This window comes from Mauremys mutica, chromosome 2, assembly GCF_020497125.1.
Source record: "Mauremys mutica isolate MM-2020 ecotype Southern chromosome 2, ASM2049712v1, whole genome shotgun sequence".
In the NCBI taxonomy this organism is placed as follows: Eukaryota; Metazoa; Chordata; order Testudines; family Geoemydidae; genus Mauremys; species Mauremys mutica.
The window spans coordinates 66,639,022-66,654,355 of record NC_059073.1 but is presented as its reverse complement, the minus strand read 5'-3'; the positions used below and the strand labels follow the sequence as shown (position 1 = coordinate 66,654,355).

The 15,334-nt window shown below is 43.9% G+C and overlaps 1 protein-coding gene across 3 annotated transcripts in view; it reads left to right on the top strand.

Annotated features, from left to right (window-relative positions):
- Window positions 1-15,334, top strand: part of CLVS1 (clavesin 1) — a 277,818-nt gene that overhangs the window by 185,667 nt on the left and 76,817 nt on the right. For all 3 annotated transcript variants that reach the window (XM_045008049.1, XM_045008048.1, XR_006577528.1), the window contains exon 3: window positions 7,195-7,369. In XM_045008049.1, coding sequence (XP_044863984.1) covers window positions 7,195-7,369 — 175 coding nt within the window. The remainder of the gene's footprint in view (window positions 1-7,194; window positions 7,370-15,334) is intronic.

Here is a 15,334-nt window from a genome sequence, read left to right as displayed (position 1 = left end):
AATGTTATAATTCTTGACGTCTGATTTGTGTCCATTTATTCTTTTGCATCGAGACTGTCCGGTTTGGCCAATGTACATGGCAGAGGGGCATTGCTGGCACATGATGGCATATATCACATTGGTAGATGTGCAGGTGAATGAGCCTATGACAGTGTGGCTGATGTGATTAGGCCCTATGATGGTGTCCCCTGAATGGATATGTGGACAGAGTTGGCAACGGGCTTTGTTGCAAGGCTAGGTTCCTGGATTAGTGTTTTTGTTGTGTGGTGTGTGGTTGCTGGTGAGTATTTGCTTCAGGTTGGGAGGCTGTCTGTAAGCAAGGACTGGCCTGTCTCCCAAGATCTGTGAGAGTGAGGGATTGTCCTTCAGGATGGGTTGTAGATCCTTGATGGTGCACTGGAGAGGTTTTAGTTGAGGGCTGAAGGTGACGGCTGGTGGCTTTCTGTTACTTTCTTTGTTGGGCCTGTCCTGTAGTAGGTGACTTCTAGGTACTCTTCTGACTCTATCAATCTGTTTCTTCACTTCAGCAGGTGGGTATTGTAGTTGTAAGAATGCTTGATAGAGATCTTGTAGGTATTTGTCTCTGTCTGAGGGATTGGAGCAAATGCGGTTGTATCTTAGAGCTTGGCTGTAGACAATGGATCATGTGGTGTGGTCTGGATGAAAGCTGAAGTCATGTAGGTAAGTATAGGGGTCCGTAGGTTTCCAGTATAGGTTGGTGTTTATGTGATCATCGCTTATTAGCCCTGTAGTGTTCAGGGAAGTGGATCTCTTTTGTGGACTGGTCCAGGCTGAGGTTGATGGTGGGATGGAAATTGTTGAAATCATGGTGGAATTCCTCTTTTCCATGGGTCCAGATGATGAAGATGTCATCAATGTAGCGCAAGTAGAGATGGGGCATTAGGGGACAAGAGCTGAGGAAGCGTTGTTCAAAGTCAGCCATAAAAATGTTGGCATACTGTGGGGCCATATGGGTATGTGCTACAGAATTTGCTATCCTTCAGTCCTGTGGTATAGCAGCAGATTTGAATGAGAATTTGCATATTTCTGTTAGTAGTTGTATCACTTCATCCTTAATTGCATTGATGAAGCAAAAGACTTAAGCACATGGTCAAGTTTATACATGTGAGTAGTCCCACTGAAATCAGGTTACGTCCCATTGAAGTCACCAAGACTATTCACGTGGTTAAATCTAAGTATGCTTAAGTACTTTGCAGATTGGGTCCGGTGATCTCAAAACGCCTGGGTGATACCATTTCTCAGAAATATATGTTTCTTTCAGCACCTTAATCTCCAACAGTACCTCATCTTTATCAGTTGAAAATTGTAGGTTTCTCCTCAACATCCTTGGTGGTGATGACTGAAGTAAATAAATCATTTAGCTTTCTGCAATGTCTTTATCCCTTTTAATTGTTCCCTTTGTACCCGTTACTCCACTCACAGGTGGCTTACTTCTGCTAAAATTAAGTAATTTCTTATTTACTTTTTATAAATTTGACTGATTTTGACTAATCTGTCTCCAAAATCCCTTATCTAAACCCTTCTAATTTTATACCATGCTATTGTTCCTTACTGCTATCTTCCATTCGACTAACTCCCCATTTTCCTAAGGATACTTGTTTGGCTTGAAGACTTCTTTTATGGTACCTTGCTATTCACTCAAACTGTTTGTTTCCTTCCTTCCTGGCTTTCATTGTTGACTAGCATGTGCATATCTCTGGTAACTCATTAGTGGCAGGCTGAAGCAGGCTCCATGCTGAGGCCACACGGTGGTATTGTAGTTCCCTTTCTTGACACAGCAATTTATATCACTTTTTGTAAGTGTGTCAAGTGCGGGGAGGATGGAAAATTGAGCCAAGTGACAAAAGTGGTGGAGTCCCAGAAAAGTCTTATGAGTTAATGTACGGAAAAATAATTTGGATGCAAATCAGTGTAACAGCTGAGTACTTCACATGAAAGCCACAAGGTTAGGAAGCTGAGGGCTTCAACCTCAAATGGGATTCAGCATGATTTCCATAGTGTTTAACTCTCCCACATGTAACTTTTATTAAAGTCAATGGGAAATGCAGGTGATCAGTAGCTCTGTTAATCTGGTCATTTAGTTAGGTGCCTAAATACTGATTTTGGTACCCCGATGAAGATTTGGGCCCAGTCATAACAAACATTTCAGTATGATTTAGAATTTAAATAAAACGTATTCATGCTTTGTGCAAGCAGTTCTCATCCATCCCTAAAATTACTCCACCCTGTCTTCTTTTAAGGTGTCAAAGGTGGCAGCACCAGGAACATCCCTATGAATGTTCTGTAAAGCAGGGCCGGCTCCAGCTTTTTTGCCACCCCAAGTGGCGAAGAGAAAAAAAAAGGCCCCGATCGGCGGCACTTCGGCGCTGCTCTACCGCGCCGCTTCATTCTTCAGTGGCAATTCGGTGGCCGGTCTGAGGGACCCATTGCCAAATTGCTGCTGAAGACCCGGACATGCCGCCCTCTTCCATGGGCCGCCCCAAGCACCAGCTTCCTGCGCTGGTGCCTGGAGCCAGCCCTGCTGTAAAGGAAGCTTTCCTGGCCAGAACTAGGAGACCAATCCATTTCTGCACCCTGTTCAGCACCTATTTGTTGCTTCCTACAGTGATGAGCATTAAATCTGTTTTTTAAATGGCATATGTTGGATTAAATTCAGCCCGAGATTATTCCATTCCCCCTGACATAATCCAGGTTACAGAGCTACCATTGGCAGAGAATCCACCTGAAATGATTGTGCAAGGGGCCTGCAATCCCCTTTCTGTTTTGATACCTACAACAACCCAGGACAGCCCCAAAAAGAGACAGCCCAGTGTGAGGAGACATGTCCAGTATATCATGATCATATTTTCCAATTCAGTGCCCCCTATTAGAAAGCTGCTACTAGTATTCAGGGAAACCTGACCACCACCTAAAGCAACCCTCCCATGATGTGACAGGAATGCCAGTGGGGTGTGAATTGCGGGCACAGAGTCTGAAGGAGAAATTACTTTTCCTTTATTGGAAGTTCATGGTTGTCTGAAGTATTTATTGGTTAAATCGTACTAAGAGGTGTTGTATTAATTTAGATGGAATATATGGGCCAAAGGTACTCACATAACTGAGTCACTTGGTCTGGCCATTAAACAGTTTCAAATGAGGTTCATTTGAAATGTAAAGTATTAAGTACAGCTTTCATTTTAACAGCTTCCCTTGTTCCCTTTCCCTTTAGCTGGAGAGAGTTTTTAGAAGGAAAAACCTTATTGTTTGACAGTCTCTTAGATGGTATAAAATGGTAATAACTGTCCTTTGTGAGGAAAAGAGAAGAAATTAGCTGAGATGGACTGGAGCTCTCATTGTTGCTGTTGTTGTTAAAGTCCAATCCCATTCCCAAGAAGACGAAACAAGGCAAACACACACACAAAGGGGAAAGAAAATAACATCAAAGAGAAAAAATGCAGCTTCTGTGTCTGGTACTGACTCTCTCCTGCTACCTCACTGCTGGAAAAACACATGCACAGCACAGTCTTATCAGCCACTCGATCTGGCAAACTTCTACCAGCATTAGGCTGTTTAGGGCATTGGTTTTAGCTGCCTCTTTTTGGTCACAGGCCTGCAAAATATGCAGTCTTGGCCAACTAGGCCAGACTCTTATCAGACAGAAGGGAAAGGGAGAGGAGTAGGCTAGGATAAATGAGGTGAGGAAGGAAAAGGATACAAGGGTGGCAGGGAGAGAAATGGAGTCCCACATTCTACGTGGTGTTCGGGATTCAGCCAATGCCAATAGAGGTGGTGGCGTCATCTGGCCCAATCTGGTCAGGATATTTTTCAGGATTAGGATGATGAAGGCTGGGGTGATGGTGGCAACCATGATGATGAAGCTCAGTCCAGTAGTCAGGTTTTTTTCCAAAGTCTCTTTCTTTAAGGACCTCCAAAGGGAGTAATGAGTGCAGTAGCCTATCCTCTCATTATTTTGTGCACTAATTAGGCTTAGTTGCTGACACTCCAATTTTTGTTTACTGATTTCTGGTTCCACACTTTTCTTGATTACCAGCATGATCTTAACACAGTCCTTGAGTTATATCAATAGGCTTTTTTATTTGGACTAATTCAGTCTGTTTCCCTTTCATACCTTTTCCCATCAACATTTGTTATTATAGGTTATTGTCACCTTTTATAAACTGTCACTCACTTTTTACAGTTGAGCTCACAATTAAGGTAAATCTGAGGCTCACAACAGAGACTGACGAGTGGACCTGGCCACCTATTTTGGATGTGGCCCCAAAGAATAGTAAGGGAGGAAATGCTTTATGTACATTTGGTGCTTCTTTGACAATCGGATCCTTAAAATTAATAGAATAAATATTCAGCTGAGACACAGATTAATTTACTGTTGTGCTGCAGCCTTCTACTATTGAGGAAAACACTGTCTTTAGTTTGACTTTCTAACTCAGATTTTTTGGTACTATTTGGTTAGGTTCCCAGTGGTCTCCTTGTTGTTGCTAGGGTGCTGATAATACCCAATTCCAAGAAAGCTAAATACTCTTTCATCTCAAACCAAAGGTGTCACGGATCTCAGTGACATCTGCAAGCTCTGTGATTATCATATGTTGCCCTGGTGATTATACTTTGAAGGGTATTTTTACTATGTTATGAAGCGGGAACGAAGACGCACAGAAAATAAACTGATTCTTCAGGATATTAGAGAGACAAAGTGGGTGAGGTAAAATCTATATTTACCAAATTCTGTTGGTGAGAAATACAAGCTTACGAACTTACACAGAGCTCTTATTCAGGTTAGGGCTACACCACCACACAATACAACAATCTGCAGGATATAGTTTCTTCAAAGCAGAAATTGTAAACTTGTAGATCAAAATTTGCCAAGAGGGGCAAGCAAAACTAAGGGCTGAATTCAGTCCTGACAGATCAGTGGAGTTGCCCTTCGTCTTATGTAGGAAAGGCAAACCCTGCTTTAAGACTATGCTTTCGATTTTTTGGTTTGTTTAATACAAATAGAAACAATATCTCTTCAATGTAAAATGACTCATTAAAGATTAAAGAAAACAGCAAAACAGGACAGAACTAGATTTTCCATGAGAGAGCACAGTGTCTCTCCCCCATGTCACAGGCAATATTAACTTTGACAACAAAATGGCAGCCATCTTTCCACATGGTCAGTGCAAAGATAACAAAGGCTACTGTACCAGTACATTACAACACAGGCGCCGACTCTGTGGGTGCTCAAGGGCTGGAGCACCCACAGAAAAATATTAGCGGGTGCTTAGCACCCTCTAGCAGCTAGCTCCCCCACGTCCCTCCCAGTGCCCCCCATTCCCCAGCAGCTCCGCCAATCAACTCCTCCCGATCGCTCCTAGCACTTTCAGCACACTGGCGGCCCCACTGATCAACTCCTGCCCCTCCCTCCCAATCAGCTGTTTCACAGTGTGCAGGAGGCTCTGGAAGGAAGGGGGAGGAGTGGGTATGGGTCACACTAGGGGAGAGGGTGGAACTGGGTGGGAAGAGGTAGGGACTTGGGAGAAGGGATGGGGTGGAGCCTCGGGCAGAACGGAGGGATGGAGCACCCCCTGGGCCCGGAGGAAGCCAACGCCTATGCATTGCATAATCATTTCCATAAAGACTAAGCTATATTTTTTTGGAGAGACTCATGCTCATTGTTTACCAAAGAAACTTTCCCAGTCCAGAATTACATGTTAAGAAAAATGTACAGTGTTTCCTTCTCTGTCTCTGTTTATCTCTCCCTTCTTCATAAATACAGATGTTAGTAATTATTCTCTGTGAGATGACAGAGCCCCTGCAGTCAGCCTACTGCTAATTAATACAGAGTTCCTATTTTGATCTGTCGTCGTTATTTTCCATTTTATGCTTGAACGATATAAACTGGGCCATGGCTAAAATGTATTATACAAAAAAATGAACCCTTCCCTCCTTTTCAAATAGCATCTCTTATTTATCGCTATATAATTTATGCATGTCTTGTACAGACATGCCTATCTGTTTCTGGTTTTTTTCCTTATAATGCAGACAAATTGTTGGTGGAATGTATCCAAGGTGCAGGAATTCAATAGGATGGCTAGTTCAAGCAAATTTTCTTAATAACGTTAAACCATGTTCTATGCACTATTTATTTCACCCGCCTGACTGCTGTTGTCTCAGGTTTATAACATGGTTTTCTCTCTCTTTTTTAAATACATATAATCTGTGGTTTCAGGTTTCACAAGGGTAGCCGTGTTAGTCTGTATCAACAAAAACTATGAGGAATCCTTGTGGCACCTTAGAGACTAACAAATTTATTTGGGCATAAATTTTTGTGGGCTATAACCCACTTCATCAGATGTGGGTTTTTTTAAAATCTGTAGTTTATTGCTTCTTACTCCGGAAATGTTCAAATTCTAATGGGCTTTCCTTACTCAAAGATCTTAGCACTGATCTCTATACTTTTGAGTTACTGTGATGTTCCTATAATTTGGAGCATGCCAATGTATGGCCAGGACAGTTCTGGCTAGGAAAGGATATATCCTAGGGGCCAAATCCTCAGCTAGTGTACACTTGGTACTCCCTAAATTATAGGCTATGTTTCTGTTTCTGAAGTGAATGACTAGAGCTCAGAATATTTTCTTCCAGAGAGAATGCTGATTTGCATCAGGTGAAGATCTGACCACAGGTCTTTGATTTATCAGGGTCTGGGAGTGTGAGTTTATCACATTTAGCTTCTAGTTGTTACCGGATTCATTACTGTAAAAAAGGAATAGCAACAAATTAATGAAAGAGAACACTTGAAATTTGTGAAGCACCAGAAAATCTGCCTGATGCATGTCCGTCTCATTAACTCTGTGAGCTTGCTAGTTGTCATAGTTAATGCAGTGTTTTAAACTGATAGCCTAAAGCGGTTTAATTTACTATAGACAAATATTTTTCCAATGCAGCTGAGCTAAAATCTATTATAAGGGATGCCACAAAATGCCAAGAGATTTAACTCAGGATCTATTTTATCCATCAGTGAACAGACATTATCAAATCAAGGAATACCTTGTGATGCTTTTTAAATATCTGTCTTTTCTAAAGAACTTCACCAAAATAAATATCAGTTTCTTTGTACATGAAACATCCCTGGCATATCTGCATTTCCTGTGGTCTGAAGATAATTACAACCCTTTATGTCTGCTTTGGCCTTAGGAACTCCTTCATAGATATTCTACGGGCTATTCTGTTGTCTTTGGAAGTTCTCATTGAAGATCAAGAGCTTCAGATAAATGGCTTCATTTTAATTATAGACTGGAGCAATTTCTCCTTCAAGCAAGCCTCCAAGCTAACACCGTCCATCCTCAAACTGGCCATTGAAGGGTTACAGGTATGTGGAATGTGATATGCATGCATGAACTCAGTTAGCTAGGTTTTGTTATTGTAGTCAGGATAATATTTCTCAGAAAGCAGAGGGGAGAAAAACCAATAAAAAATGTCAATAAAAAAACTATTTGAGTATCATCCAGTTGTAGCCTAGCCCTAGTTTCAGATGTTCATTTTTGATTATCTATTGCTTTCATTTAAACGCTAAATCATCATTGTCTCAGGCATGTATTACCTACTGTAGCAATTAGAATAATGTTTAGAGATTTGAGATTTAATCCATCTGGGAGTTCCTGGGGATTAAAATCCAGCAACATCTGCCTTATGAAGCATGCCGTACATGTGCGGGTACATATGTATGTACAGGGTGGTGAAAGGAAGGGAGTAGTTGTGATTATCAGGAGATGGAAATATACTGCCGAATCATACTCTCAAATATATTTGGGTTTGGGTTGTAATGAGAAAGAGGAAGGAAAGACTCCCTGTGGGAATCAATGTACTGCCATTCAGACTTCCCTAATTTCCTGCAGAAGCTCTCCAAGCATGATAATATACCAGACATTAAATTATGCTATGGTCTAGTTCAGAGGAGGTACGTGCATCTGACACTTGTAAACAAATAGGAACAAGGTAAAACTACATGAAAACCAGATCTGTACACAATCGATCCACAGTATGCTTTAAAAGAGCTGTTATAAAGAGGATTGTGATCAACTGTTCTCCAAGATCACTGAAGGTAGGACAAGAAGTAATCAGCAATCTGCAGCAAGATTAAATATTAGGAATGTATTTTTTAACTATAACGGTAGTTAAGCTGTGGAATAGGGAAATTGTGGAATCCCTGCCATTGGAGGTTTTTAAGAAGAGGTTGGATAAACATCTGTCAGGGATGGTCTAGGTCCTGCCTCAGTGCAAGGGGCTGGACTTGATGACTTCACAAGGTCCTCTGTCTGGCTCATTGGCCTAACACCTTTACTTGGATACTTCAAGAAACCTTTTGTTCCCACTCCAGGGTTCTGTCTACTTGATGTGTCTGTAATAAAGTCCATATGAACTTCCCCCACTGGGGATATATTACATTCAGTCTGCCGGCCGCTTAGGTAGCCTCTTAGGACCTTTCAGAGGCTTCTTCCTAAAGCCCCTCCTAGGACCTTTGACTGGAGAGACCCAAACCTCCAACCCCTTTACCAATCTCTCCCTCAAAAAACTGAGCCACACCCTACTCTTTCCCAGCCTGCCTCATCATGGAGACTCAGTACAAGTCTAACTCCCTGCCAATCTCCCTTAAATTCAGAAAAGAGAGCTGTCCTTGTCCGCTTTCCCAGCATGCTTTCCTGAGAGGCCTACAATTTTCATGTGTCTTGGAAATTGCAACCTCTTCTCTTCCCTCCAGAATGCCTTTGTTCTGGGTAGAAACTAGGAACAGGCCAGTGCTGGATCCAAAACCTGTCTGAAAGCGCCATCATGCCCCATTACAGTCCCCTAGGTCACCTTGTTTGTTTCTGTTCCTGGTTAGAATGAACATGACGCTTAGAATCAGGTTTCTGGTGATAATGTTCACAGAAAAGGCATTTAAAATAAGATTTCTGCAAGTATTTTACAATATTAGCAAGAAATTAGGTGTTTCTGTGAACAGTTTAGGTACTTACATGGTTCCCACTTAGCATCTCCCTCCCAAGTATTTATGTAGCTATCCTCACACCACCTTCTGTGCTATGGGGTATTAGTATTATCCATAATTTTACAGATGGCAAACTAAACCAAAGAGAGATTATGTGATTTGCCTAAAATTACACAGGATTGAGCCCAGATTGCCTGAGTCCTAGTCTACTGCCTTAACCCAAAGCTTTTTATTACAGGTTCTGAGACTGCCTTATTTTCTGATAAATCCCTGTGTATTGTGCAAAGATTTCATTTGTTTGTCTATAGGCTGCCAGTCTTAGTGACAGATGATTTCTTAAATTTTTTATTTAAAAAGAACACACAGATGATTGCAATAAATATATGTGGAAATAAAAATAACTGCATTTCTAGAACAAATTAAAATAAGGGGAATGTGTCATGGACTGTGCAGACGACTGGAGGATTCTATTTGCAATGGGAATTGTAAACGCTGCAATTGGGGTTGCAAAAATTGGAAAACAATGCCTTGATGCTTCTTGAAGATTACTACACCTCATGACTTCCAATTGTTCTCTTTTTTGTTCAACATAATCTACCAATCTGACACCAACCAGTACTGGGCCATTCATCTGACATCAGAATAAAGGAATCAGGAACTTCTTTAGAGCATTCAGACATATTAATTACAAAATCATTGTGGAGATTGTAAGTCAAATACTCTTATATAAAACACAGACTTTTCAAGTGACTGATTTCCCAGTTTAAAGAGTTTCAGTAACTTTTTCATTTTAACATACCTGTCACTATCCTAATAAACTTTTTAGTTGTTTCAGATGCTTTTGAAATATAAACAAGACCTATATTGGAGGGGAAAAGGGAGAGAACCACTGTATGAGTGTGTTGCTTCTACTTTGGAGGTACCTGGATTCATAGATTCCCAGGCCACAAGGGGCCATTGTGATCATCTAGTCTGACCTGTATAATACAGGCCATAGAACTTCCCCAAAATAATTCCTAGAGCAGATCTTTTAGAAAAACATCCAACCTTGATTTTAAAATTGTTAGTGATGAAGAATCCACCACGAACCTTGGTGAATTGTTCCAATTGTTAATTACTCTCACCTTTAAAAATGTATGCCTTTTTCCCAGTCTGAATGGAAGCACTTAGGAGGTTCTAGTCTCAAGGTTTATCATGTCCGCAAAATATCTAAGTGGTTTTAGTGCTTTGTAAATATCTGCAGCCACTAATCTCCACATGCAGATATTCAACCAGGCAGATTAACGGAATATACCCATTCCCTTTTTTAAGGAACAATATTGGGCCAAACTTATCCATGCATCAGACCAGTGAAGTGGATGGAGTTAGAGATGAAATTAGTTCATTATTTTATGATTACAAATGGGGTTGAACCCAAATCATGATCTCTACGGAGCTTCAGATATGAATTTTGCAGGTTCTCTTCCTAATTGGCTGAACCTAAACTCCAAATCTGAACCCTCTCTCTCAAGTCTTAGGGAAACTGATCTGGATACGAACTCAGTGCTTTGGGCCCATCTTTGTTTGAAATCTAGGATTATTGAAAAATAAACATTAATTGTTTGATTGAATAATATTAATCTAGGCAATGATGTTTCTTGTCACCTTTAAGATGCAGCATGTTCTCCATCCTGGTGAAAGAGAGCTGCTTGTCTTTGCAGCTCAACCCTTTTAGTTTTTCTCAATCTGCTCCTGCAATGCAATAACACTAAGTAATGAGAATGGATGTTATTCGGTGCACATGTTAATTAATCCCATTCTGTAGAACCTCCACTAGTTATACCTAATATGCTTGATAATAATGAAATTATTCATATATAGATGTTATGCAGACTTCTTATTTATGAAGATTTGCTGATGTACAAATTCTAGTTAAAACTCAAGTTGGCCTGAAATCACATTTTGCTCATATTCCCATTATTTATTGGATTTGTCTGTATGTAAGATCACACCAGTGAGTTCATTATAGCTCAACAGGGCAGCTCTCCTGTTTCTCAATTACCCTATTTAATGACCTAAAATAGAGCTAGTATCACCATCTTAAACAAGGGTCATTCTAATGCTAAATAACTATGTGTACAGTGTGGCACTTTTAATTATATCTCAAATGTGCAAGGACAAATGTGTTCTAAGCAAGGCTCTCATTAATGAGGTCCATTCTTTCATCATGAGGAAATAGTTGCTATATGTCTTAGGGTACGTCTACACTTACCTGCCGGTTCGACGCGGAGAGTTCGACTTTTTGGAGTTCGAACTATCGCGTCTGATCTAGACGCAATAGTTCGAACTCCGGAAGCACCGCGGTCGACTCCGGTACTCCACCTCGGCAGAAGGAGTTGGCGGAGTCGACGGGGGAGCCGCGGAGTTCGACCCCGCCGCGTCTGGACGGGTGAGTTGTTCGAATTAGGGTACTTCGAATTCAGCTACGCTATTCACGTAGCTGAATTTGCGTACCCTAATTCGAACCCCCTTCTTAGTGTAGACCAGGCCTGAGTAGATGCTCTATTTCAGTGTTTCTCAGGGCCACCCGGAGGATTCCGGGAGCCTGGGGTCTTCGGCGGCGGGGCACCCCTGCTTCGGCGGTAATTCGGAGGCGGGGGGTCCTTCCACTCCGGAACCCGCTGCCGAAGTGCCTCGAAGACCCGCGGTGGGGGCCCCCCGCCGCCCGAATTACCGCCGAAGTGGGACCCACCGCCGAAGTGCAGCTGGGTCTTCGGCGGTAATTTGGCGGCGGGGGGCCACCGCCGTGAGTCTTTGGGGCACTTTGGCGGTGGGTCCTGGAACGGAAGGGCCCCCCGCAGCAAAAATACCACTGAAGACCCGGCTGCACTTCGGCAGCGGGTCCTGCTTCGGCGGTAATTCGGCGGCGGGAGGTCCTTCTGCCCCGGAGTGGAAGGACCCCCCACCGGCGAAGACCGGGAGCAGAAGAAGCTGCGGGGGCCTGGGCTCCGCGACAGTTTTCTGGGGCCCCCGGAGCAAGCGAAGGACCCCGCTCCAGGGGTCCCAAAAAACTCTTGTGGGGGCCTGGGGCAAATTGCTCCACTTGCCCCCCCCCATGGGCGGCCCTGGTGTTTCTCAATCTTGGGATGCTGCTTGTGTAGGGAAAGCCCCTAGCGGGCTGGGCCAGTTTATTTACCTGCCGCATCCGCAGGTCCAGCTGATTGCAGCTCCCACTGGCCGCGGTTCACTGCTCCAGGTCAATGGGAGCTGCAGGAAGTGGCACGGGCTGAGGGACTTACTGGCTGCAGTTTCCAGCAGCTCCCATTGGCCTGGAGTGGTGAACCGTGGCCAGTGGGAGCTGCGATTGGCGGGACCTGTGGACGGGGCAGGTAAATAAACCGGACTGGCCTGCCAGGGGCTTTCCCTACACAAGCAGCGAACCCAGTTTGAGAAACACTGCTCTATTTCTTTCTAGCGTTTTTCTATTTTCTATTTCTGTTTCTTTCACTGATGTCTGGGGGAAGGGTAGATCTTACAGAAAAATGGTCATACTGAGGCAAAGGGGAAAAAGATGATATTTATACAAAAACAATATACTATGCCAATAACTTGTTGGATTTTTATTTCTATTTGTTTTTAGCATTTCTGTGTGAACAGCTTTTCCCCTTCACAGCCTTTCTCTTTCTGCTTGCTCCTGCTGTGAAGTTATATTTCTATGTCTGTGATGTTGGTCTATTAATTATCCCTAAGGTTGTGGGCAACATTGACTGTAGTTTCAGTTAATCAGAAATTAGTTCATCAGGATTTACCTATAACAACATTTATTTAAACAATATATTCATGGATAACTAAAAAATTCCAAGAAATATAATTAACTGTGGAAAATAGTCACCACAATCCTTTTTGTAGGGTGACACATTTTGGAGTGTTCCATTGAGAAGACCATGGATGCTTAAGAAAATTAGGTCAGAGGAATAGATGCTGCAGTGGAGCTGTACTGGTTGCAAGGAGAAGTACAGAGATTTCCTTTTCTCTGCCCAGCATTTCTGCATAGGCGGCAGCTATTGTACTGCAGCCAGTGCTTTCTGAGTACAAGGGAAAGAGCATTCCTAGGCATATTAACCATCCCAGAAGGGGTATGGGTGGATGGACTGGGGCCATGGCACATTCCCTGCGCAAAGGCAAATACCAAAATAAATATGTCTGCGTGGGCTACTTCTTTTCTGAAGGTGCATGAAGGGCTGCCAGTGAATATGGTCAGGGCTGTCCCTAGCGGGTTGGGGGGCCCAGGACAAATGAGCCTCCTCGCTACTTTCCTCGCCATCCACCTGGTGCTCCCCCCCTCACCCATCCGCCCAACTGCTGCTCTCCTCCTCGCTGTCTGCCCGCCCGCCTGCCGCCTCACCCCCACCCACCTGCCCACCGGCTGCTCGCCTCCCCATTCACCTCCTCACTTGAATATCAGGACAAATGGCGTCCCGATTGTACATCGGTCAGGACGCAGGACAAAGGGCTAAATATTGGAACAGTCCCTATTTTATTGAAGCGCAGTGCCCCCCAGAGCGCGGGGCCTGAGGTTGTTGCCCTGATTCACCCTACCCAAGGGACGGCTGAGTATGGTCATCCTGGAGACACTGAACTTTCTTCTGCCATATGCAAAGGTGCCTTCTGCCAGGTGGAACCAGCAGCAACAAGGGGTGGGTTCAGTATCTAGGGGGTTCCTTTTCATCAATACAACACAAAACCAGCTCGAGCCCCCATTCAGTGACTGGGACAATTACACATCACCTCTGGGCGCCTCTAAGAGGCAATACTTCCCCTCTCGCAAGCACAGAATCTGAAGCCTGGTCTACACTACGCGTTTAAACCGGTTTTAGGAGAGTAAAACCGATTTAACGCCACACCCGTCCACACTAAGAGGCCCTTTATATCGGTATAAAGGGCTCTTTAAACCGGTTTCTGTACTCCTCCCTAACAAGAGGAGTAGGGCTAATATCGGTATTACCATATCGGATTGGGGTTAGTGTGGCCGCAGATCGACGGTATTGGCCTCCGGGCGGTATCCCACAGTGCACCACTGACCGCTCTGGACAGCAATCTGAACTCGGATGCAGTGGCCAGGTAGACAGGAAAAGCCCCGCGAACTTTTGAATATTTCCTGTTTGCCCAGCGTGGAGCTCTGATCAGCACAGGTGGTGATGCAGTTAAAAATCAAAATAAAGAAAGAGCTCCCGCATGGACGATGCAGACGTGATCGCTGTAAGGGCAGGCAAATCTGTTCTATCAGCGCTCCGTTACAGAAGACGAAATTCAAAATCATTTTTTAAATATCTCCAGACAGATGCCATAGCAGGGACTCAGCGCACTGCTGCGTGACAAGCGTAACGGAAAGCCAAAGAATCAAATGGACGCTCATGGACTGGAGGACTCAAGCTATCCCACAGTTCCTGCAGTCTCTGAAAAGCATTTGCATTCTTGGCAGAGCTCCAAATGCTTCTAGGGTCAAACACAGTGTCCGCGGTGGGTCAGGGCATAGCTCAGCAATTTACGCACCCCCCCACCCACCCCCAGAAGTGAAAGGGAAAACAATCCTCTCTTGACTCTTTTACATGTCACCCTATCTTTACTGAATGCTGCAGATAGACGCGATGGTGCAGCACTCAACACCAACATCCTTGCTCCCCCCACGCTATGGCTGGCTGATGGTACAATACGACTGGTATCCGTCCTCGTCATCAGCCTATTGGCACATGGGGCAGTGCAAAAGGATTGGTAACCATGCTGACTAGCATCTGTTAGGTCGATCAAGGGTGCCTGGTCCTAATTTTTCCTGGTAGATGGTACAGTATGGCTGATAACCATCGTCATCATAGCAACAGGGGGCTGAGCTCCATCAGCCCCCACCCTTCATGTGTAAAGAAAAGATTCAAGTGCCCCTGAACTAGCAGAGGGATGCTGGGCTCCTCTCCTACACACTCCTTACTGTCCTGTCTGGACTATCATAGCAGGTGGAGGCTGCCTTCTACTCATTTCTCACTAACAAGTCACTGTGTCATCACACAAGTGGGGGGACAATGCTATGGTAGCCCAGGAAGGCTGGGGGAAGAACAGAATCAACAGGTGTGGTTGTTGCAGGAGCACCCCCTGTGAATAGAATCCAGCTCATAATTTCTGCAGGATCTGACACAGAGCAGCTGTGCTCTCTGGTTCTCTGATACAGTGGTTCTCTAGTACACTTGCCCATATTCTAGGCAGGACTGATTCTATTTTTAGATACCAAAAAGGAGGGATTGACTCAGGGAGTCATTCCCAATTTTGGCTTTTGCGCCCCTGGCTAAGAGCAGGGGCACTTATGACAGCAGCAAATGG